This window comes from Cricetulus griseus, chromosome 5 (genome assembly GCF_003668045.3).
Source record: "Cricetulus griseus strain 17A/GY chromosome 5, alternate assembly CriGri-PICRH-1.0, whole genome shotgun sequence".
NCBI lineage: Eukaryota > Metazoa > Chordata > Mammalia > Rodentia > Cricetidae > Cricetulus > Cricetulus griseus.
In genome coordinates this window covers 98,245,807-98,268,652 of record NC_048598.1, presented here as the reverse complement: position 1 = coordinate 98,268,652, position 22,846 = coordinate 98,245,807, and the positions used below count along the sequence as shown (strand labels likewise).

At 41.6% G+C, this 22,846-nt stretch overlaps 2 protein-coding genes across 3 annotated transcripts in view; both read left to right on the top strand.

Moving 5' to 3' along the window:
* The window catches only part of LOC103162325 (zinc finger protein 433-like), a 44,371-nt gene that overhangs the window by 10,361 nt on the left and 11,164 nt on the right, over nucleotides 1-22,846 (top strand). For both annotated transcript variants that reach the window (XM_027416932.2, XM_027416931.2), the window contains exon 3: nucleotides 16,903-16,983. In XM_027416932.2, coding sequence (XP_027272733.1) covers nucleotides 16,981-16,983 — 3 coding nt within the window. In that variant the 5' untranslated portion in view covers nucleotides 16,903-16,980. The remainder of the gene's footprint in view (nucleotides 1-16,902; nucleotides 16,984-22,846) is intronic.
* On the top strand, nucleotides 7,466-10,611 carry LOC100750789 (olfactory receptor 10K2). The gene has a single exon (XM_027416934.2). It carries the CDS (start codon nucleotides 7,931-7,933, stop codon nucleotides 8,873-8,875), a length of 945 nt encoding a protein of 314 aa, XP_027272735.1. The 5' UTR covers nucleotides 7,466-7,930; the 3' UTR covers nucleotides 8,876-10,611.

The window sequence follows — 22,846 nt, the reverse complement described above, 5'->3', positions numbered from 1 at the left end:
ATCATGCTTTTTCTCATTTGTGGTGTTATTGGATTTGGAATACCCTCAGAGTTCAGAAAATCAGAAAATGGCCATGGGAAGGGGCTTTCAAGGGAGGAGAGAATACACTGGTTTAACGGGTTAGAAAGGAACTGTGAAACAGGAAGGGATAAACTGGTGTTCAAGAGGAGAGGACAGTGTAGAAGAGGGAAACTATAAGGGTTAAGTAACACTAAGGACTTTTCAAAAAAGTCAGATGGAAACTACTGTGCAAGTACCCTAGAATAGCTCTATCCATGCACATAAAAAGAGATAAATAATTATCTGATAATGTATCAACAGTGTGTTTACTAAGCAACAGAGGCTAACAAAAAAAAAGTCCCAGGCCTGGGAATGAGCTATTTCTTTTGTAGTGATTGCCCAGTTAATTCTCAAAGACTCCCAAGCATTAGCATTACAGATTATTTCCAACATTCTTGGTTACTGTCCAGAGTTTGATGGTTAAGACCATATTGCTGAAGATACTGCATACTTGAGTCATAGGTCTGGAAAAATCAAATGGTTACCATAATGGAAGCTTCATCTTCCTGGCTAGCTTTCATTGTGCTGGAATGTGTAAGAGGAGAAAAGTAAGCATCAATCACACCCAGATGTGAACCCTGTGAGCTATCGTAATGACAGCCTGGCAAGACTTGCTCTCTGGCACAATAGTGGCATGATGTCATGGAAGTAGCCAACCCCACTTTGGTCAGATTTAAGGTCTTCTACACAAGATGAAACCCATACCTGGTACCATTATTGGGCCAAGAACCTATGGCTGGATAGATAATAGACAATAGAAGATAATATACTGCTATTATTCTGCTAAATTGACATAAATGTTAAACCAACTCCTCATGAATTATCATTTCATCCCTAGATTAAACCACATCTCTATGCTCATCATGGGAACTTTTGCTTGCAGTAGATGATAGTTAGCACAGAGATCCACAGCTGGCCAGGAACAGGAGACTATAGAATGTTCAGCCCTAAATGGAACATATATATATTATACTCCTAAAGGTTCAGGGATCGTTGTAGAAGAGGAGGCAGAAAAACTATAAGATCCAAAGGTGGTAAATGGCTACAAAAAACCTAGAAGGCAGCAGAAGTCCAAGGACTTTGGTCAAACTCAGCCAAAGAACACATAGATCTGGATCCAGGCCTGGCCTGAGGCAAGAGAGCTCACAATGTGACTCCTGTCTGGACTTGGAGGGGAGACATGGACGGATGGCACAGTGTGACAATCCTGAGCTAGAATCCTAACTGGGGCTGAACACGTAGTTGGACTCTGTAGGAGACAGAGCTGAGTCAGACTCATGGAGAGAGCTTGCAAATGTGACTCCACCTGAGTCTGGGCCTGGAGGCTTGGAGTGGACAAGAGTATCTTGGAGTTAAGAGTCCTGGGTCAGACTCAGCAAGGCAGTGTGTAGATGCCTAGACTAGGGATGTTTATATCATTGAGATGACTATATCACCACCTATAATCACTTATTTCCCCAGAACTCAGCACATATTCAGTGTTCCCTGTATACAAGGACACATAATTAGTTTTGTCTGATGGAGCAGAGTAACAACATTAACTTGGAGGTTCGAATGGTGTGTTATAGGCATAGATACTCTCTTCTGTGACTTTACAAACAATAAACTAAATTGATCGCATTTTCTAAAACTGTTGCATCTGAGAGTGGCTCAGAGGATTCTATGCCCTGAGCCCTAATGCCTGGGCCCAATTTTGAGCAACTTAGTGTTTGGTGACTTGTGTCTATTTTCTACAATCAACCAAGTGTTAATTAAACCCAGTGCAGCATCTCCATGGCAATGACTTTGGCATCATGAGACCCACTGAAGATCTTGTACTACCAAAAAAAAAAGTAACTACTTTATGGTCACTATTAGCTGTGACTGTGCTAGTTGGTTAATTAATATAAAGGGGCATGAGAAGGTTAATTACATTTGATTGTGGTCTGGGTCCCGGACTCTAGATCACAATTATATGTCTGAATCAGACTTTAACACTTCAGTGCTTCCTCCCTTCTTCTAGCAGTTTAGTGTGGCTTCTGTCCAGTTGCCTCTTTGTCTCTGACCTTTCTCAGAATAGAAAAAGGAAAGAGGAGTTTGCTCATGGAGAGCAGACGTCTACTTTCAACTGATACTATTAACAGTGGGAAGCAAGAGGAAACACCTCCCTCCAACAGCACATAAGTTTTCATGACTCAGGTAAGAACAGAGAAGGCTGATGGGTCCAACCTAGAGCTGTGCCAATAACAAAAAAGGAAAGCCACACTTAAGGACACAGGTTCCAAACAACGTTAGTTAGGAATAACTAACCTTAAAGTGAATGTCTACAAAGCTATACGTTTAAATTTCATACTTGTTCTAAATTAACTTAATTGTTGCTCTGCCTAAATTTACATAGATCTATTCATTAAATTCTGATTTAATTCAGCAAGTCACTCAATAGTATTTTAACTATAAAAGTTAAATATTGAGGTACTAGGTAAGATTTAGAAAAAATTACACTACTTATCACTGAGCTGATAATTCAGTAAATGTACAAATAATTGTACCTGAAGAGTGTAAAGAATTCCTGCATTCTGTGAGCTCAAAACTACAAACAGTCAAGAAGATTGGCAGATACACATAGAGAACAGGGAGACAACTATAAAACACAAGCAAACTGCTAAGTAAAAAGAGCTATCTATCTCCAAGAGCCGGCACCATACTGATGGGTAACACTCCCCCAAGCACAGAGCAACCTATGCTGTTGCCAATGCCCTCACTCTGCTTCCTGGCCTCACTACCTTCCAGTTTCCTGTCTGTCAGCTGAGTCTTCTAGGCTAGATCCTTAAGATTGCTCATGGCTGTGACATTTACAACCCTGACTTCCTAGACAGCCTCTGGATAAGTGATGAGGATTAGCCAGTGCTGTGAAGCTTAATCATCAAGCTCACCTTGTCTATTTTTTCCTATACCAATAGAAATGCAAGAAGCAACGTGAAAGTTACTCTCCAAGCTGTCAGCTCTCCTACCCTGAGCCTTTCTCAGTCTTTCTCAGTTATTTGAGAATTTCATACAATGTGTATTGGTTGTGTTCAACCCTTTACCCTGCTGCCCCCAAATCTATCTCCTCTTTCCAACCCACTCAACTACGCTTTTTTTTTTTTTAATCCATCAATTCCAATTTATGCTGCCCAAATACTCTTGGATGTGTGACCCTCACTGGAGGATGGACAGCCCACCACCGGCCACACTCTTAAAACTGACCCTTCCTCTCCCCAAAGGTATTAATTGCCAATACCTCCTTGGCTAGAGGTGTGACTTCATGCCCACCTGCCCTCTCCATGCTGGAATTTTGTCAAGACAAGAGGGCAGCATCCTTTCACTGTCCTTTTGGATGGAGGTAGTTATAGAAAAGGACATCTGCTAAAATTCATTGGGACCCTGGTCCCAGCTCCAGCATGCATTAACTTTCAAGGTAAAATGGATGAGATGATGTCTCAACAGATTGCAAAGATGTTTTTTGCTTTAAATATAATCGAGGATAGTGAAGGAATCCCTGCCCTCCCTTCCTTGTCCCCTCCCCCATGGAGCCCACACACACAAAATACAGCACAGTCTAACCCTGGTTCCATTAGCTTTGGGAGTGAACCTAGATGGAGTCCCAACATCTATGATTGTCAAAGTTCTCATCTGTATAGTGGCAATATTGAAAGTGCATGGCTGTTTTGAGGACCAAGTGAGATTACATAATAAACACTAATTCTGTTGCATTGCTACAAGACAGATACAAATCTTAGTTAAGAAAATGAGTCTGAGCAATGGTGGTGTAGGCCTTTAATCCCAGCACTCATGAGGCAGAGGGAGGTTGATCTCTGTGAGTTCAAAGCCAGCCAGGTCTACAGCTCAAGTTCCAGGACAGAGAGGGCTATTCAGAGAAACACTGTCTCAAAAACCAACCAAACCAGAGAGAGAGAGAGAGAGAGAGAGAGAGAGAGAGAGAGAGAGAGAGAGGGAGGGAGGGAGGGAGAATGATAGTAAGATTGAGTCCTGTAATTTTTCTTACTGAAAACATCACAAACAATATTAATCAACTGATAGCCATGGGGTGATATTTGCCAGAGATTTGATTGGACTTGTATTTTAATGTTTTGTTGTTGTTGTTTACTTGTTTGCTAGTCTATCTTTTGTTGTTGTTGTTGTTGAGACATGGTCTCACTACATAGCTCTGGATGGCTTTGAACTTGAAGTTGTAATTCTGCCCCTGTCTCCCCAGTGTTGTGATCACAGGAGTATGCCATATCACCTGCATTTATTTATCTATTTATTTATTTATTTATTTTGTGAGCTGAAAGCCAAAATTGTATTTATTATGTACAAAAATGATAGCTTGAAGAATAAACAGATAATTAACATATAACACTTCACATAGCTTTGTTTTTATGGTGGAAATGATACTGTTAGAATTTCCCAAATATAGTATTGATGCTTGCTGTGGCTTTATGACCTCAACATGAAGTTTATTGTAAGGAAACAGAAAAAAACTGGGGAGAAAGTTGCCTCTCATCTTACTGGCCTGTATCAATCTATTTCTCTTTAGTAAATGTGCTGTTTCAATGTGTACACAGCAACACATTAGAGTACTTTTAAATTCCAATGGCCAGTTAACAATGAGGAAATAGCTAAATAGCTCAATCAAAATGTCTACATGCTTAGTGCCAGTTATGAAATTACTTACTGTATTCTCAAGATTATTCTCAAGTAATTGTCTTGGGATATCTTTTTACATGTTTGTAATACTCTATCTTACAATGTTTATAGTTGTACTCTCTTATCTGAGAAATTATTTGATATTCATCAATTTAATTGATATTTATATCTATAATATGACACAATAGGTGAGGTGATAATAAACTATTGTAATTATTAGGCAATTTGTCCCAGTCTTTAGAAGCTCCATACACTATTGAAGCAAATGCATAAAATGTTGAAGACATAATTTATTATAAATGTGTTTAATAAGTATAAGCCATTCTGTAATGAGAATCTTCTAACTTGATAATGCACGTATGTTCAAGATCATCTGTACTTTGATCTTCAGTGTTTATCTCCATCTGCTGTCCTCCAAATAAAAAAATTGGAAACCTCCTTTGCTGTCTAGCACATGTAGAAAGCCTGCATGCATGTCTCTGAGCAGATAAAGAATGTTTGTGGCTGGGGAGAGCACTTGCCTTTTCACAGTGCAGAGCAGGACTACCTGGGAAGCAAATTTACCTTCAGCTAGCATGAACTGTATGGGAGACAGGGTCTCACCATAGAGCTCCTGTGCTGTGCTCCTATGGTGCTCACTGTGGCTGTGAACTTGTAGTGATCCTCCTGCCTCTGCCTCTCCACCACACCACGCGCTTGGATTATAGGTGTGTGCCACAGCACTCATAATTATTTACTTTAAGTATAGGTCCTTCTTAAGCATTCTCTGTTCATAGAATTAGCTTCGTGTGTGTGTGTGTGTGTGTGTGTGTGTGTGTGTGTGTGTGTGTGTGTGTGTGTAATCTCTGTTAACCCCTACTAGCCTTGAGAAACAGTAATTGCTCACTTCACCAGAACAGTAAAAAATCAGAGTTATAGAATTTGCATCCAACAGGTCAGAGTCAAAAGTAAAGCCCATATCTGCCTGAATGTCATCTAACTTCACATGAGGACATACAGAAATTCACTAGCAGGCCAAGAATTAAAAAACTTGGACTTAGAATTGAGAATAGTTTCACCAAACTATCAGTCAATAAGTGCTTTATGTGAGGCTTTGGGCAAGTAACCAGAAGAATAAGTGAGGGGAAGAAAAGGATGTCTGTCTCTTCCCAGGTCTGAGGAAGGCTAAGAACAATTATAAAAACAAAATATACCAGAAACAAGACAGCTCTCCTCTGGAAGCATGGACAGGCCATTGTTTTCACCAGAGTTATTTGTCTGTTTAGATTAAAATTATAAATACTGAATAGTGTCCAGTTTCATGAATGTTGTTCCCAGAGTGCTTTGGTCATATAACAAATAAAAGAATCAAAGATAAGTTGAATACCTTGATTTTGAATACACAGCACTTCTACTTGTATCCATTTCAATCATCACAGCTTTAACAATGATCTCTTCTACTGAATGTATTTTACCTTTCACCCCTGAGCAAATAGATGTCTTGCCTGGGACCTGTTCATCTATTTGTTACTACTGCACATCTAGTGCCTGAAAAATTATTGTAGCTTCACAGCTAAGTACTTCCTCTTACTATTTGATGGCTTCTATTGAGATCTCTTGTAAGGTAGGCTATATTGCCAACTTTTTAAATTATTAATATTAGTTAAAGTAATTTCTAATTGTTTTTGAATGTGATGCATGCAATGTTATATTTGTATGCCTTTCTCACTTCCATAGGTTCCTATGTTCTAGAGAGTAGCAAGTGCACCCAAGCTTAGAATAACTCTAGACAACACAACTCCAAACCCACATTCTCCTCAGTGCCTTTTCCTCATTTTTAAGATGATTTTACTTTTATTTTATGTGCATTGGTGCTTTACCTGTGTTTATGTCTGTATGAAGGTGTCAAATAACTTTGCACTGGATTACAGACAGATGCAAAGTGCCATCTGAGTGCTGGGAATTGAACTCAGGACCTCTGGAAGAGCAGCCAGTGCTCTTAACTGTGAGCCATCTCTCCAGCCCCTCTTTTTCCTAATTTTTATTGTTTGTGTTTTGTTTTTTTGTTTGTTTGGTTGGTTGGTTAATGATTTTTGGTTGTTGAGGTTTTTTTTTTTTTTCTTGCTTTTGTGACTGGGTTTCTCTGTGTAGCCCTAGCTGTGCTGGAACTTGCTTTGTAGACCAAGCTGGCCTCAAACTCACAGAGATTCCCCTGCCTCTGTCTCTCAAGTGCTGGGATTAAATGCTAGTGTGCTACCACTGCCCAGCTTTCCTATCTTTTTTTGATGGGGGAGGGATTTCCAGATAGGCTTCACTGTAGCTTTGGAGGCTGTCCTGGATCTCACTCAGTGGACCAGGCTGGCCTCAAATTCACAGAGATCTACCTGTCTCTGCCTCCCGAGTGCTGGGATCAAAGGCGTGCACCACCATCACCCTGGGCTTTCCTAATTTTTAAACTAAATTTGTCTTTAAGGTTTGCATGGGTGACATCTAGGCCATTGGCACAGAAATCCTTAAAATATAATGGAGCAAGCAATCCTCATGCCCAAGAAGAAATAGCCCTGGGACTCTGGGTTCTCATCCAGACCCAAGGCCAATAACAGCTGCTTAGCCTTGCAGATAGTTAATAGTGATTTGTGAGAAACTGTTAAGTGCACAATGTGTTCCAAGACACACAGGAAAATTTGAGTCCAATATTTGTCAAATTCATATCTTTCTCTCAAGGGTACAAATGTATTGAAGAAAGCTATGAAAACAATGCAATACAGTATTTCAAAAATGAAGGGAAAGTTAAGTTTTTCATTCAATTCTTTACATGATTTCTAAGGAAGAAACAATTTTATCAGAAATTAGCAAAAGCTTTCCCAAATATGTGATTTGAATGAAGTCTAACTACAAAGCACCTATAAATAAAAACATGAATAAGCTAAATTAAATAATAGAGGCAAGGATGCACATTCCTCTTTCCTGCCATGTGGGATGCACACGTTCAGAACTTAAGAACTCTGGGGGTGTGTTACCAGAACTACTGTGAAGACAATTCTCGTGGACTGCAGCGTGATTTCCAATCTTCATTGCGTGGAACCACAGGAAGGAGGAGGAGTGGCGAGTTTAGAATAAACCCTGGGAGCACAGGCAGTGCCGCTGTCAGTCTCTGTGCTTCTGCTAAGGTGTAAGGACCTCCCCTCCCTGCCTGGGACTGAACGCTGGTGACAGGGCCTTCATGGAGTGTGTAAACAAGACTGTGGTGAAGGAGTTTGTCTTCCTTGGCTTCTCGACTCTGGCGGAGCTGCAGCTGCTGCTCTTCATAGTCTTCCTGCTCCTCTATTTGTTTACTTTGAGCACCAATGCCGTGATTATCTCCACCATTGTGCTAGACAGGGCCCTTCACACCCCCATGTACTTCTTCCTTTCTGTCCTCTCCTGTTCCGAGACCTGCTACACCTTTGTCATTGTGCCTAAGATGCTGGTTGACTTGCTGGCTCGGAAGAAGAGCATCTCGTTCCTTGGCTGTGCCGTCCAAATGTTTGCCTTCCTCTTCCTTGGTTGTTCCCACTCCTTCCTGCTGGCAGCAATGGGTTATGACCGCTATGTGGCCATTTGCCACCCTCTGCGATACACAGTGCTCATGGGACACAGGGTATGTGTGGGGCTAGTAGCTGCTGCCTGTGTCTGTGGCTTCACTGTGGCACAGATTATCACATCCTTGGTGTTTCACCTGCCCTTCCAGACGTCTAACCAACTCCGTCACTTTTTCTGTGACATCTCCCCCGTTCTCAAGTTGGCATGCCACCACGCCCACTTCACTCAGATCACCATTTTCCTGCTCTGTGTGTTGGTCCTGGTAATCCCTCTGTTGTTGATCTTGGCATCATACGTTCACATCATTTCTGCCATCCTCCAATTCCCTTCCACATTAGGCAGGTACAAAGCATTTTCTACCTGTGCTTCTCACCTCATTGTGGTCATAGTCCACTATGGATGTGCCTCTTTTATCTATCTAAGGCCTAAGTCCGGCTACTCTTCAAGCCAGGATGCTCTGATATCCGTATCCTACACTATCCTAACTCCGTTGTTCAACCCGGTTATCTACAGCTTAAGAAACAAAGAGTTCAAATCAGCTCTTCATAGAGTTATAGGAAGAACAGTTACCCTAAGACAATGCTAATCTGTATCCTGCCTGTTTTCAAATAACTAAGAATAATGGACACAGAGGGAAATTCTCTAGATGGAAATAAATAAGCAATTGCACATCGTGTTCACAAATAGAGAATATTTTCCCTGACTTCCAATATAAAATTCAGAAACACACAAATTCTTGCCTTGATGATATGGAACATTGTCCAGTAAAGAATATTACATGAACCCACTTCTGTTCTAGGAGGCCAGTGTTGCAGCTAATCGCGGCTGTCAATTCACACAGGAGCTAGAATCAGCTAAGACACAGACTTCTGGGCAGACGTGTGAATGCATTTCCAGAAGGGATTAGCTGAGGGGAGATCTTCCCTCAGAGTAAACAGAGCCTTCAACATGTAGCCCAGATGTAAAGATGTCTGAGGAGAGGGATGTTGCTTGCCTGCCTGCTTTCCCAAATTGCATCTATGTCTGTTATTTTTGTTGTTGCTGCGCTACTACTGCTGCCTCATTTTGATGGCTGCTTTGGAATCCCAGCACAGACAAGTGGATCTCCAGGGACCATCCAGGTCTTAAGCACAAACTTTTTGACTGCTGAGAAATCAGCCTCATGGACTGAGCACCTCTAATGCCCTCAGCCTCTGCAACATGCACATAGCCAGTACTGGACTGTGTAGTCAGTTCCTCCTGTGTGGACGACTCTAGTGGCTCTGTCTCCCAGGGAGCCCCATCTGATGCACTGGGAAGTGCTTTATATCTAGATTGTGCTCTTTCTGAGTGATTTCTGAATTGTGTTATTTCAATATAATTAAGTTACAATTTTAATGAGATAATTGGAAAACTGCTAGTCAAAGTTTGGTGCATATAATACAGGCAACTGATGCTCTCATGAGAAAGTTATAAAACAACTATTTTGGTGTTTCTTTAAGTTTTTATTCAAATATACTGTGTGTTAATAATATCAGTGTATCTAATGAATAGACTTTCTTTTCTAACGTTTAAATAAGTTTAAAACTTACTTTACTCAACATTCACCAAGTGGAAAGCTGTGTGGAGAGTCACGAGTGAGTCAGGGATCCACAGGAGGCCAGGACCAGAACCAGAGAAGGCCTCTTGTGAAGGATGGGGAAACATACGGATGTCTGTTCATGTTTCTTTCTGTGGTCTGCTTGTGAATAAAAATTTCTGAATTCATTTTTTTCTTCCTGTTTTCCTTTTCTTCAACGAATTAGTTCTTCAGTGGTGAAGATTGGTGGTGTAAACCTTTCAGGTAGTGAAATAAGAAAAAAGAAAAGGAATATCCTATCAAATGCCTGCTCATTTTACAGCCTGTCTGCTAGGGTGTTAGCCCACTTCATTTCTTCTGTATCTTTAAAGCTTGAGACAGTATACAGATAGGGCTTGAAGGAAATGGGTATTAAAGTTAACTTATGTAGCTGCTAAGTTATTTTCTTCCTTTTGCTTCATAATTACCGCAGTCTTCTGGCCTATCAAGTTGTCTCACGGAAAGGAAATGGACTTAACCCCTACTATGGATCCCTTTAACATGTCAATTGTTTGCACTTGTAGTGTTTCTTTAGAAGGTTGCTTCATGTGTACCTTAAAGCAGCCTTGAGAAGTATGCATTATGGTCCACATTTTATAGAAGAAAAAATTGATACTAAGAGAACTAAAATGATTTCCCTACTGATGAATAGAAGAACTTGAGAGCACATCTGATGTTGAAATTGTGCACTCCCATGACCCTTTGTAATACTGATTGTTTTCATTAATAGAGAACAGAACATGTAAGTATGTAGATGACTAATTCCCCTGACATCTGTAGAAAACACCTCAGCCTTAGATAAATAGCCTTCAAATCTTGTTCTTTTTCAAGAATAGTGTACACTGTCTATTTGGTGTCATATTACAGAGGACAAACAAACAGAAAAATCATTGTGTATCAAAAGGTCATGGCTATAAGGGTCAGGAAGATGGCTTGGTGGGTAAAGGTGTAAGCTGTCAAGCCTCAACGCCTGACCCTAGAACAAATATGGTGGAAGGAAAAAATTAACTCCTGCAAGTTAGCATTTGACCCCCACATTCATGCAATGGCATGTGTACACCAGTGTACACACACACACACACACACACACACACACACACACACACACACACACACACACACACACACACACACGATAAATAATGGAAAGCCCTTAAACAGAAAACAAACAGCACCCCTCAAACAAACAACAAAAAGGTCATGTATGTTAGATTGCATTTTCTGACATTCAATCCTTCCTCCTATTTTTCCTTATGAATAAAGAGTTAAATCTACCTTGGACCCATGATCTCTTAAGTTTAACCTGAACTTCTTGGTCATTCTAGTCACACACACACACACACACCCCTCCAAATACAAATATAACTTGAAGGAAAATGGTACCATTCTGAGATTTACAGTTTGCTTTTAAAGAGACCAAACTCCTGCAGGCCATATGCCTAGGCCACAAGTTCCAGCTGAACTTACCAAAAAACTAGCCTTTGAACATCAGGCATAAGGAACTACAGTGACATGGGGGAGAAAGGGCTAGAAAGGGAGGAAGCTCTGCTATCAAGAGTGGATATGCTTCCATTGTGGAAGAAGACAAGACAGCAGACTCCATGGAAGATGGCCTAATGGTCCACCAACACAGTACATGTTTCCTAAAAGATGTTCTGTGAAAGGCAGTAAGTAAGCTGATATCACACAGCAATGCATCCCCACAGATACCTCCATCGAGGACAGTAATAGGACTGGACTTAGGGCAAAGATGATATGAACTTATATATGAAATACTTTCATTTCAACCTTGTTACAAAGTATGTACCATGGGCATTCTTAGAGAGGGAGCATATAGCTTTCTTAGCAACCTTTAGGGATTCAACTTGAAAGCCACCAAGATTGCACATATACCAATTGTAAAAACCAAAAACAAAAACAAAAACAAAAACAAAAACAAAAACGAGGGTGGTGGTAACCCATGCCTTTAATCCCAGTGCTTGGGTGGCAGGGGCATTCAGATCTCTGTGAGTTAAAGGCCAGCCTGGTCTACAGCGCCAGTTCAAGGACAGCCAGAGCTACACAGAGAAAACCTGTCTCAGAAAAAAAAAAAAAAAACTATTCTATTTTATTCTATTCTAGATTTTGGGAATTGTCTGGGGATGGGTGGAGATAGGAACAGGAGGGATTAGATGGGGAGGGAGGGGTGGAGGGAGAGAGTATGGGGAGAGATGATAGGGAATTGGAGGGAGTTGGGGGGCAGGCGATGTGGAAAACAAGTGCAGTAGAAACTTCCTTGAAATTAAGAGGGTGACCCTATTGAGAACTCCTAGTGATGGGGGACACTGAGCCTGAACCATCCATCTCTGTAACCAGGCAAGGCTTCCAATGGTGGGACTGGGACACCAACCCAGCCACACAATCTTCAATCTACAGTTTGTGCTGCCTGCAAGATGTACTGGGGAAATGATAGCTCCAGTGGGAGTGGCCAAACAATCATTGGTCTAACTCGAGGCCCAAGTCACCAAAAGGAGCCTATGCCTGACATTGCCTGGATAACCAGGAACCAGAAACTGGATGGCCCAGAGACCTAGGGTAGAACCAAACATAATTGACCAATAATAATAGTAATAATATATCATTGAAATGACTCCTAACACAATTTTGCTATACTCATAGATCAGTACCTAGCCCAGTCATCATCAGAGAGGCTTCTTCCAGCAACTGATGGGTGCAGATGCAGAGATCTACAGCTCAACATCATACAGAGCCAGGGAACCCTGTGGAAGAAGGGGAGAAAGGATTGTAGAAGCTAGAGGATTTGAGTGTACCAGGAGAACATGGCTCACGGAATCAACTAAGCAGGGCTCATGGGGTTCACAGAGACTGAATCAGCAATCATGGAGCCTGCGCTAGGTCCTCTGCAATGTATTGGGTTGTTTAGCTTTGAGTTTTTGTGGGACTCTTAACAGTGAGAGTGGAGGTGTCTCTGACTCTTTTTCCTGCTCGTGGGACCCTTTTCCTCCTACTGAGTTGCCTCCTCCAGCCCTGATAAGAGGGTTTGTGCCTAATCTTATTGCATTGTTATGGTGTGTTCAGTTGATATCCCTGGGAGACCTGCTCTTTTCTGAACAAAGACTGAGGAGCAGTGAATCTGGGGGAGGGGGACTAAGATGAATGGAGGGAGGGGAGGCTGTGGTCAGGATGTATTGTATGAGAGAAGAATAAATAAAAAGAAAAGAAAAACCAAAGAAAGAAAGGAAAAGGAAATTCAACCTATTTTGTTCAGCAGTAGTGATGCATGCTTTTAATTCCAGCACTCAGAGGCAGAGGCAGACGCAGGTGGATCTCTGTGAGTTTGAGGCCAGCCTGGTCTACAGAACAAGTTCCAGGACAGTCAGAAATACACGGAAAAACCCTATTTCAAGAAAAAATGATAATTATGACTCTTCTGAGTACACATAGCTTGTTATCCTTTGCCAGGTGGTATCTGTTTGCTTTCTTGCCTGGACAATACTTGCCTCAGTTTTAATTCTGTAAAGATTTAAAATGGCCCTTAATGGTTAATAAAATACACCGACTTTCCCTTAGTTGGAGTAGGCTAACAAGGCTGTTTCTCAAAGTGGTCAGCCCTGAAATCATATACAGACAACAAAAATTGACTTAGCAGGTTGTGTTTAAATATTCGTGAGTATGTATGTATATGAAACAACAGTAATTAAGGAAAAAGAAGCCATCAGATTAAGAGATTGCATTTTTCTTGGTTCTATCTGCTGCAAAGAGATAGGAGGTGTTGGAGGGAGGGGACATGGAAGGACGGGAGGGGGAAAAGGGATGGGGAAGTGATGTAACCATATTTAAATAAAACTGTGTTTTTCTTCTCCATTTTTGAGATTATAATTACAACATTCCTCTCTTCCCTTCCTCCCTTAAGCTCTCCTATATACAACTCCACACTCTCCTTCAAATTCAAGGTCTCTTTCATTAATCATCATAATAGGTATACATGTATGGGCACATGCATATATATTCTGAAATATAACCTGCTCTGTCCATACAGTTACTGGTATGTATGTTTTCAGGACTGATCATTTGGCAATAGACAATCAACCCTCCCAGCTTTCCTCAGTTGCCTATAACTCTTGATGTAGGACTGGGGCCTAGAGGGCCTTCTCACTCACTGTGTCATGTCCATTGGTATAGTTGGTGTTCAGCTCATGTTGGGCAGTCATGGGTGTAGCTTCTGACATTACAGGAGATACAATCAAACGACAGACTCCCTGATCCTACAATCTTTCTGGCCCCGTACCCAGCAATGTTCACGAACATTGAGTCTGGTAGTGTTTTGTAGATTTATCCATTGGGACTGAGTTCCACAACTCTGCATTTCAGGTCTTTACCTCCATTCGTTGTGCACTGAATTTTAATATCTACCCATACCTGTTATCCTGTGTTTCTAGATCTAAAGTTCCCTGGTCTGGAAACCAAGGGCTAACTGTTTGCACAGTCAGATGACCAGTGCTAATTTAAATTCCCTTTTTCTTAAGTGTATGTTTAATAATATCAGTGAAGAACCATCTTTTGTTAGACTGTCTCTGATCCATCTAGAGGGAAAAACAAACACAAAGGGGGAAAACATAAGGGGAAAAAGTAAATTACTCATCAGTCTTTACCTGACACTTACGTGGTCAGGGGGGCTAGGGGCACCCTGACTGACATCCTAACCATACTGAACCATTCTAGAATTGCCTCTTCCCTGGACAGTCCTGAGATTACCTTTTCAAGCCCCTGTTCCTGGCACCAGGTGCTGGGGGGGGGGGGGATGGGTAGCCCTCAGCAGGTCAGAGAAAGTTTAGAGGAGGTGTAGAGTCATCCAAACTGCAGGTACACACAGGACACTTTATCTGAGGGCTCAAAATTTAATTCTTTGTTTTCATTAACAAAAGCATCTTAACCAGGCCTTCCTAACATGCATGTCTGTATTCTCTCTAAGGGTGGTGGTTGAATCATTAATCTGCTCCAGCAGCAATGCTTGGAAAAAGTCAGTCACTATTACTATAAGCACCGGTGACACTGCCCAGTGAGAGGATAGAAACCCTCTTATAGTTCTCATACAACCCATAGAGTATGAAGGACTTGGTTACTTCGAGGGCAATCAGCAGAGCTGTGCTCAATAACAGCATGAGGTCCTTAAGGAAATGCAGTCCTTGGGGCCCTGCCTCTGTAAGCCTAACCCAGCGTGATTATGCTAACCGCTGAGCCTTTTTCCAAAGCTGCTTGCCATGCCTCTCACATGACCCCCAACATCTCCCCCTTTTAAAATTGTTAAATGAAGCTTATGAATATCGCTGAGCAGAGTGGATGGCAGCTCCCAGATGTCTGAAGATGACTGCCCCTAACCCAGTGCTCACTAGTCCGGGATCTGCAGCGCTGTGTGAGAGACTCCTACCCACACCAGGCATTAGAGAGTTGCCTCTTCCTGGACAATCCTCATGAGAATTGCTGCTCTCTGGACAATCCCCGAGGGCCACTGCCTCTTCCCTGGACAATCCTCAGTAAATTATCTCTTCAGGGTCAATGTTTGGATGCCACACGATGCCAAGAGAACCAGCTCTCAGCAGGCCAGAGTAACTAGAGAGGCAGGTGAACTACTGATTGGCACAACTGTGTACTCACCTGGGAGACTTTTCCTGAGGCCCAAACTTAATTCTTCATTTTCTTCTCTTACTGCTCTTACTCTTTCTTTCTCTGTTCTATTCTTTTACACTGTTGTCCCATTCTATTCCTTCCGTCTCCCTTCTACAAATTTCCTGATGTTTCCCTTTTCTTCTCTTAATTTTTCTTATCTCTTTTATATCTTCTAAGAAAAAAAATCTATGCAAGAGAAGATTACCTCACAACCACAAGTACACAGTTTCCAATAACAAATTAAAATCTTTACACAGGAAGAAATCACATGATCATAAGTCACATGTTTTTCTTAGAATCCCACAAGTAGTTAAACATTTTTTTGTATTAATTTCCCCACCATAATATCTTCACCCCAAAGCAATGATTCTTTTCTAATTGATTAACAATAAGCAGTCAAGTGTATTCCAGCTGCTTCCTTGTGTACTGGCTGGCAGCTGTTTGCAGTTACAATGTAGCAGATTTCTATTTTATTTCTACTCTACAGAAACGTTAAACAATAGTCAGATAAGCAGAAGGATCTTCTGCTTATCTTCAGCAGAAGGACCCCTGAAGTTGTTTGTCCATTTGTGATTGGCTTCTGCCTATGGATGAGGTTTTTAGGGTTTTTCCTGTAACTAGCGCTAAGGTCAGGGGCAGTCCCATCCACTGATTAAGAGTGGGAGGAGGGGATGCATCCTGCTCTGTTTTTTGTGCTATGGATGACGTTTGCTAACACCTGCATCTTTCACTGGGGCATGAAATTTAAATGTGTGGAACAAATATCGGGGACTAACTTTAAGGAAAAGGCAGACGGAGAATACTGCCTGTGGGAGGGAGAAAGTGAGTGAGTACTTCCCAAATCCCAGAGCATCTTCTTACCGTGAAATTAAATCCCAAAATGGCGTAGGTTTGTCCCAGAGCACAATATGTTAAGGGGTTTTTCTTTTACATTTATTCCTTGTTTTTGTTTTCTTATTTTTGCTTGATTGCTTGCTTGTTTTGGTTTTCGAGACAAGGTTTCTTTGTGTTCTATTGGCTATTCTGGAGCTAGCGCTCTGATCTTGGTGAGTCTCCAGATTACTGACTTCTAGCTTACACATCAGGATCTCAGGAATTAGAAATCCATGTCTGGATGTTTGTTTGATTTTGAGTCAAGGTCTCACCATCTATCCGTGAATGACTTTATTTTCAGAGGTCACCCTTCCATTAAAGGCTTGAACCTAGTACTTCCTAAATGTTTTAGAAGCTTTAGGCTGAGGGGGCGGAGTGAGTAGAGTTGGCCAATCAGGGAAAACATTGCTAAAAGGAATGAACTATCCAATGAGTAGCAAAGATAGTCACAGTGCTCTTTCTGTGTGTATTTTCAGGCAAATGGACCTGTGACTGTGTATTTTTGCTGACTTCAGGCCTCTTTGGGAAACACCTAGACACATCAGAAGCAAGAAATGGTGAGTGTGCCTTGGGCTGCTGGGATCCTGAGAGGTGGGTTGGGACATTAGCTCCTTTGCAGCAACAGCAGCTGCATTTTCCCTGGAGCTGTGCATTCCAGTAGAAGGTGGAATCTGCCCAGGAGGCATGCCTGTGCCCACGTGCTCTTGAAATGAGCGTCCCACAGGCGGCAGCCTTGAGCTGCATGTCCCCCACTATTCTGTCCTCATGAAACTGCTTCCAGGTAATTCTTAGCCCCCTTGGTTTAGTTCTTGCTGTGAATCTTCAGCTGCACAGATTTCCCAGCGCTGGCGGGTTGGTGATGCTGAGTCCAGACTGTCCTCTGTGTTCATGTTTTTTCCTTAGTTTCCCTTCTCCTTTTGTGCTTCTGTTTGGGCTGACTTAAGGGTGTTTGTTTGTTTGTTTGTTTTGTTTTGTTTTTTTCCTTATGACTTAGAGTTATTTCCTCTGACCTTCATTCCCTTCCTGCATGTGGTTTGACTCAGGATTGATCCCCAGGCCTCCTGGTGTTTTTGAAATTTGCCACAAACCTGTGACTGCGCCACTTATCACCACAACTTCTGTGTTTTTTCCTTTTTTTTTTTTTTTTTTTTGTAAAAGTGTGAAAGAGTTTTTTCTAGTTCTCTTGACAGCAGTTGTTCAACCTTACCAGTCTGAAAATAGAGAGATATTCAAATTTGCTTCACATTTTGTTGGCAGTGATTTTTTTTTTTTTTGAGGCCTCAGAAGTTTGAAAAGTTGCAGAATATGCAAAAGATGTGAGACTGGCAAATAGCTTCATGGAATTGGCTTTGTGTTTTTGTTGCTACTGCTTGTTTGGCTGTAGGCTGCTTTAGACAGAAGGGATTGGGAATGCAAATTCTGCACAAGTAATTTACAGTGTTGTAGCTCTTTGGGAAAATATAAATATTTCATCTCTCCCTTTGCCTCCATAGAGTTGGTTTTGGTAGACAGTGTAATTTCTTTCTACTCTGGAAACTTTAGAATGTTCATATGAGAGAAGTCAAGTGTGCTTTCTACTGGATTAAAAACTGGTTTTTAGTGGCTCTGTATAATTAATATTTCCCGTAAGGTCCATTTGCCTGAAAATTTCACTTGTTTCATCATTGCTGCGTGGACTCTAATGTACACATGTGCCACAGCTCCATAGTGCAGACATCAGCCGAGGAGCATCCAGGCTGCTTCTTTTAACTATTGGCACTAGAGCAGCAGTGACCATGTTGTGTTGTAGTGTTTGGACATTTTTAGTATATGTGGACAGTTGTATAACTGGTGGAATGGTGAAACAGTGAATCTATTTTCTACTTTTAAGGCAAGTTCACACTGATATGCTTCTTAGTTGGAGCAATTCAAACTCAGGTAAATGGTCAATGTTTACTTTTCTACTCTTCCTACTCACCATTGTCACAAACACAGAACCTACAGTACCAAGAGTCAAGGAATATTATTCTTTCCTTCTTAGGTATCAAGATGTTCAATCTCTGCCCCTCACTCCCTCCGTCCATCACTTCCTCCTTCTCTCCCTTTCTTTTCCTTTTTTAAAAGGGATATGTACAACCATTTTTCTTCTGCTTCCCCTGACTGCAGTTGCTCAGAATTATCAGTCTTGAGAAGGAAATTTAATTTTCCTTAGTTTCCCTTCTCCTTTTGTGCTTCTGTTTGGGCTGACTTAAGGGTTTTTGTTTGTTTGCTTGTTTGTTTTGTTTTGTTTTGTTTTTTCCTTATGAATTATTTCCTCTGTCCTTCACTCCCCTCCTGCAGATGAGGGCAGATGAGAAGTTGTCAAATTGTCAAATAGCTTCATGGAATTGTAATGTGCTTCTTTCTGCTGCTTGGTTGGTTGTAGGCTGCTTTAACAAGAAGGGATTGGCTGGGGCTGTAGAAATGGCTCAGAGGTTAAGAGCACTGGCTGCTCTTCCAGAGGTCCTGAGTTCAATTCCCAGCAACCACATGGCGGCTCACAAACGTCCATTATGAAATCTGGTGCCCCTTTCTGGTGTTTAGATACACATGGAAGCACACTGTTGTATGCATAATAAAAAATACAATCTTTTAAAAAAAGAAGAAGGGATTGGGACTATCAATTCTATAAACTAAAATTTCTTCAGAGAAATGGTAACATTACCTCTCTTTTCTTTAGCTTTACAATAGCTGGTTTGTAGGTAGTGTAATTTCTGACCATGTTGAAAACTTAGGAATGTTCAGTGTGCCTTCTACTTGTTGGGGAAAATGTTTTCATTTGAAAATGGACATTGAGATAAAACACATTCATAATAAATTTATTGTTCATGTGTATAGTCATTTTATTTTTAATATACATGTAATTTTTCCCTTTTTAAAAATTTATTTTTATTTAAATTAAAAACAAGCCTGATTCACATGTCAATCCCAGCTCCCTCTCCCTCCCCTCCTCTCCCCCACCAAACCTCCACCCCATCTCCCCCTCTGCTACCCAGGTATGGTGAGGCTCTCCTGGGGATCACCAAAGTCTGTCATGTCATCCAGGGCAGGGCCTAGGCCGTTCCCCATATGTCCAGGCTGAGAGAGCATCCTACCATGTGGAATGGGCTCCTAACGTCCAGTCATACAACAGGGATAAATACTGTTCCACTACCAGAGGTCCTATAGATTGTCGAGGCCTCCTCACTGACACCCACAATCAGAGGAGGTCTGGATCACTGCCATGCTGGCCTCCCAGCTATTAGTCTGGGGTCCATGAGTTCCCTCTTGTTCAAGTCAGCTGTTTCATGGGTTTCACCAGCTCAGTCTTGATCCTTTTGCTCTTCACTCCCCCCTCTTTGCAACTGGATTCCAGGAGTTCAGTTCAGTGTTTAGCTGTGGTTGTCTGCCTCTACTTACATCAGCCACTGGATGAAGGCTCTAGGGTGACATATAAGACAGTCATCAATCTCGTTATCAGGGAAGGGCATTTAAGGCAGCCTCTCCACTATTGCTTAGATTGCCAGTTGGTGTCATCCTTGTAGATCTCTGGAATTCACCCTAGTGCCAGATCACTCTTCAATTCTATAATGGCTCCCTCTATTATGGTATCTCTCATCCTGCTCTCCTCTGTTTTTCTCCCTACTCAACCTTCCTGATTCCCCATTTCCACCTCTCCCCTTGTCTACTCCCCCTCTCTTTCTTCCAACTCCCTCTCCCCTCCCCCCATATGGCTCAGGAGACCCTATCCCCTTCCTCTTCTCCAGGGAACCAGGCATGTCTCTCTTAGGGTACTCCCTGTTTCCCAGCCTGTCTTCCAGTGTGGATTGTAGGCTGGCAATCCCCTAATCCGTATCTAAAATCCACAAATGAGTGAGTACATACCATGTTTGTCTTTTTGTGACTGGGTTACCTCACTGAGGATAGTTACTTCTAGTGCCATCCATTTGCCTGTGACTTTCAAGATTCCATTTTTTTTTTTTTTTTTTTTTTTTTTTTTTTTTTTTTTTTTTTGCCTCTGAGTAGTACTCCATTGTGTAAATGTACCACAATTTCTCTATCCATCCTTCAGTTGAGGGGCATCTAGGTTGCTTCCAGTTTCTGGCTATTACAAATAATGCTACTATGAACATAGTTGAACATTTGTGGTATGATTGTGCATCAATTGGGTATATGCCTAAGAGTGGAATTGCTGGATCTTGTGGTAGACTGTGTAGCGCCTGCACTACAACACTTCCACAGTATAGGGCGAGGGGCTTGAGGATTTAATTAAAGACGAGACAGCCGATCTTTCTTTCAGGGAGAATGCCATTTATTCCAACCAGAGTGGGGGCTTATATACCAGTCAGCAGGCATGATGGAAAACTACCCAGATCACATGTTCAGGTTCCCAGGCCCATCAGGCAATCCTGAATGGGCGAATAACAGGATAACAGGAACTTGCACTCAGGCCTTCAAGGAAGGAAGAAAACAGGATGTACTTGCTAGGTAAGCTCCTAGTCACAAGGTGGTCAGCAGACCCCTATGGGGGAAGGGCCCAACAAGACTGTTTCCCAATTTCCTGAGGAACTGCCATACTGATTTCCAAAGTGGCTGTACAAGTTGGCACTCCCACCAACTGTGGAGGAGTGTTCCCCTTTCTCCACATCCTCTCCAGCATTGTTAGATTTTTGTTTAAATTAGAAATAAAGAAGAAGAAGAAGGCGCAAGATGAGACATATTAGACATATTAACCAGTTTATTATAGGCCCGGCAGAGTAGGGAGACTAAAGAGAGAAGAGGAACATGGTTAATGCCTGACTGCCATGGCCGGTCATCATAGACCAGGAGAGAAAAGAGAAGCAGAAGCAGACAGAGAATAGGAGAGAGAGAGAGAGAGAGAGAGAGAGAGAGCGTGTGTAAATAGTCAGGGGTCTGTCTTTTAAAGTGGTCCTCTGCACCTGTGTGCAGACTTAGTTCCCATGGAACCCTGAGCTGACCAGGGTACTGCCTGTTCTGTCAGGTAGCAGAGGCAGGCCAGCATAATGCCTGAACTTTTCAAGCATAAACTGTCATTGGTGTTATTTATTTTAGCCATTTTGACAGGAGTAAGATGGTATCTCAGAGTTGTTTTCATTTGCATTTCCCTGATGGCTCTTAAAGGATGTTGAACACTTTCTTAAGTGTCTATTATCCATTTTAGACTCCTCTATTGAGAACTCTCTATTTAGTTCTGTACCACAGTTTTTAATTGGAGTATTTGGTGTTTTGGAGACTAGCTTCTTGAGTTCTTTGTAAATTTTGGAGATCAGCCCTTTGTCAGATATGGGGTTAGTGAAGATCTTTTCCCATTCTGTGGTCTGCCTTTTTGTCTTGTTAACTGTGTTGCTTGCCTTACAGAGGCTTCTCAGTTTCAGGAGGTCCCATTTATTAATTGTTGAATTCAGTGTCTGTGCTACTGGTGTTATGTTCAGAAAGTGGTCTCCTGTACCAATTTGTTCAAGGGTACTTCCCACTTTCTCTTCTAAGAGATTCAGTGTGGCTTGCTTTATGTTTAGGTCTTTGATCTATCTGGACTTAAGTTTCGTGCATGGTGATGGACAGGGATCTGTCTGCAGTCTTCTACATGTCAACATCCAGTTATGCCAGCACCATTTGTTGAAGATGCTTTCTTTTTTCCATTGTATAATTTTAGTTTCCTTGTCAAAAATCAGGTGTTCATAGGTGTGTGAGTTGATATCAGGGTTTTCAATTCGATTCCATTGGTTTACCTGTCTATTTTTGTGTCAATACCAAGCTCTTTTCAGGACTATAGCTCTGTAATATTTCTGACTTTTGGTAAAGTGAGATTATCTATTGCCTATGTTTTTCTGAGTATAGTTGACTTCCTTGAATTAGAGTTTTCCTTCTAGAATTTTCTATAGGACTGGATTTGTGTCTATGTATTGTGGAAATCTGGTTTTATAATGGAGTATCTTTTGTTCTCCATCTATTGTGATTGAGAGTTTTGCTAGGTATAGTAGTCTGGGCTGGCATCCGTGGTCTCTTAGTGTTTCCAGAACATCTATCCAGGACCTCCTGGCTTTCACGGTTTCCAGGAGAACTCAGGTGTAATTCTGATAGGTCTGCCTTTATATGTTACTTAGCCTTTTTTCCATTGTATAATTTTAGTTTCCTTGTCAAAAATCAGGTGTTCATAGGTGTGTGAGTTGATATCAGGGTTTTCAATTCGATTCCATTGGTCTACCTGTCTATTTTTGTGTCAATACCAAGCTGTTTTCAGGACTATAGCTCTGTAATAGAGTTTGAAGTCAGGGATGGTGATGCCTCCAGAAGTTCCTTTATTGTATAGGGCTGTTCTGGCTATCCTGGGTCTTCTGTTTTTCCATATAAAGTTGAGAATTGTTCTTTCAAGTTCTGTGAAGAATTGTGTTAGGATTATGA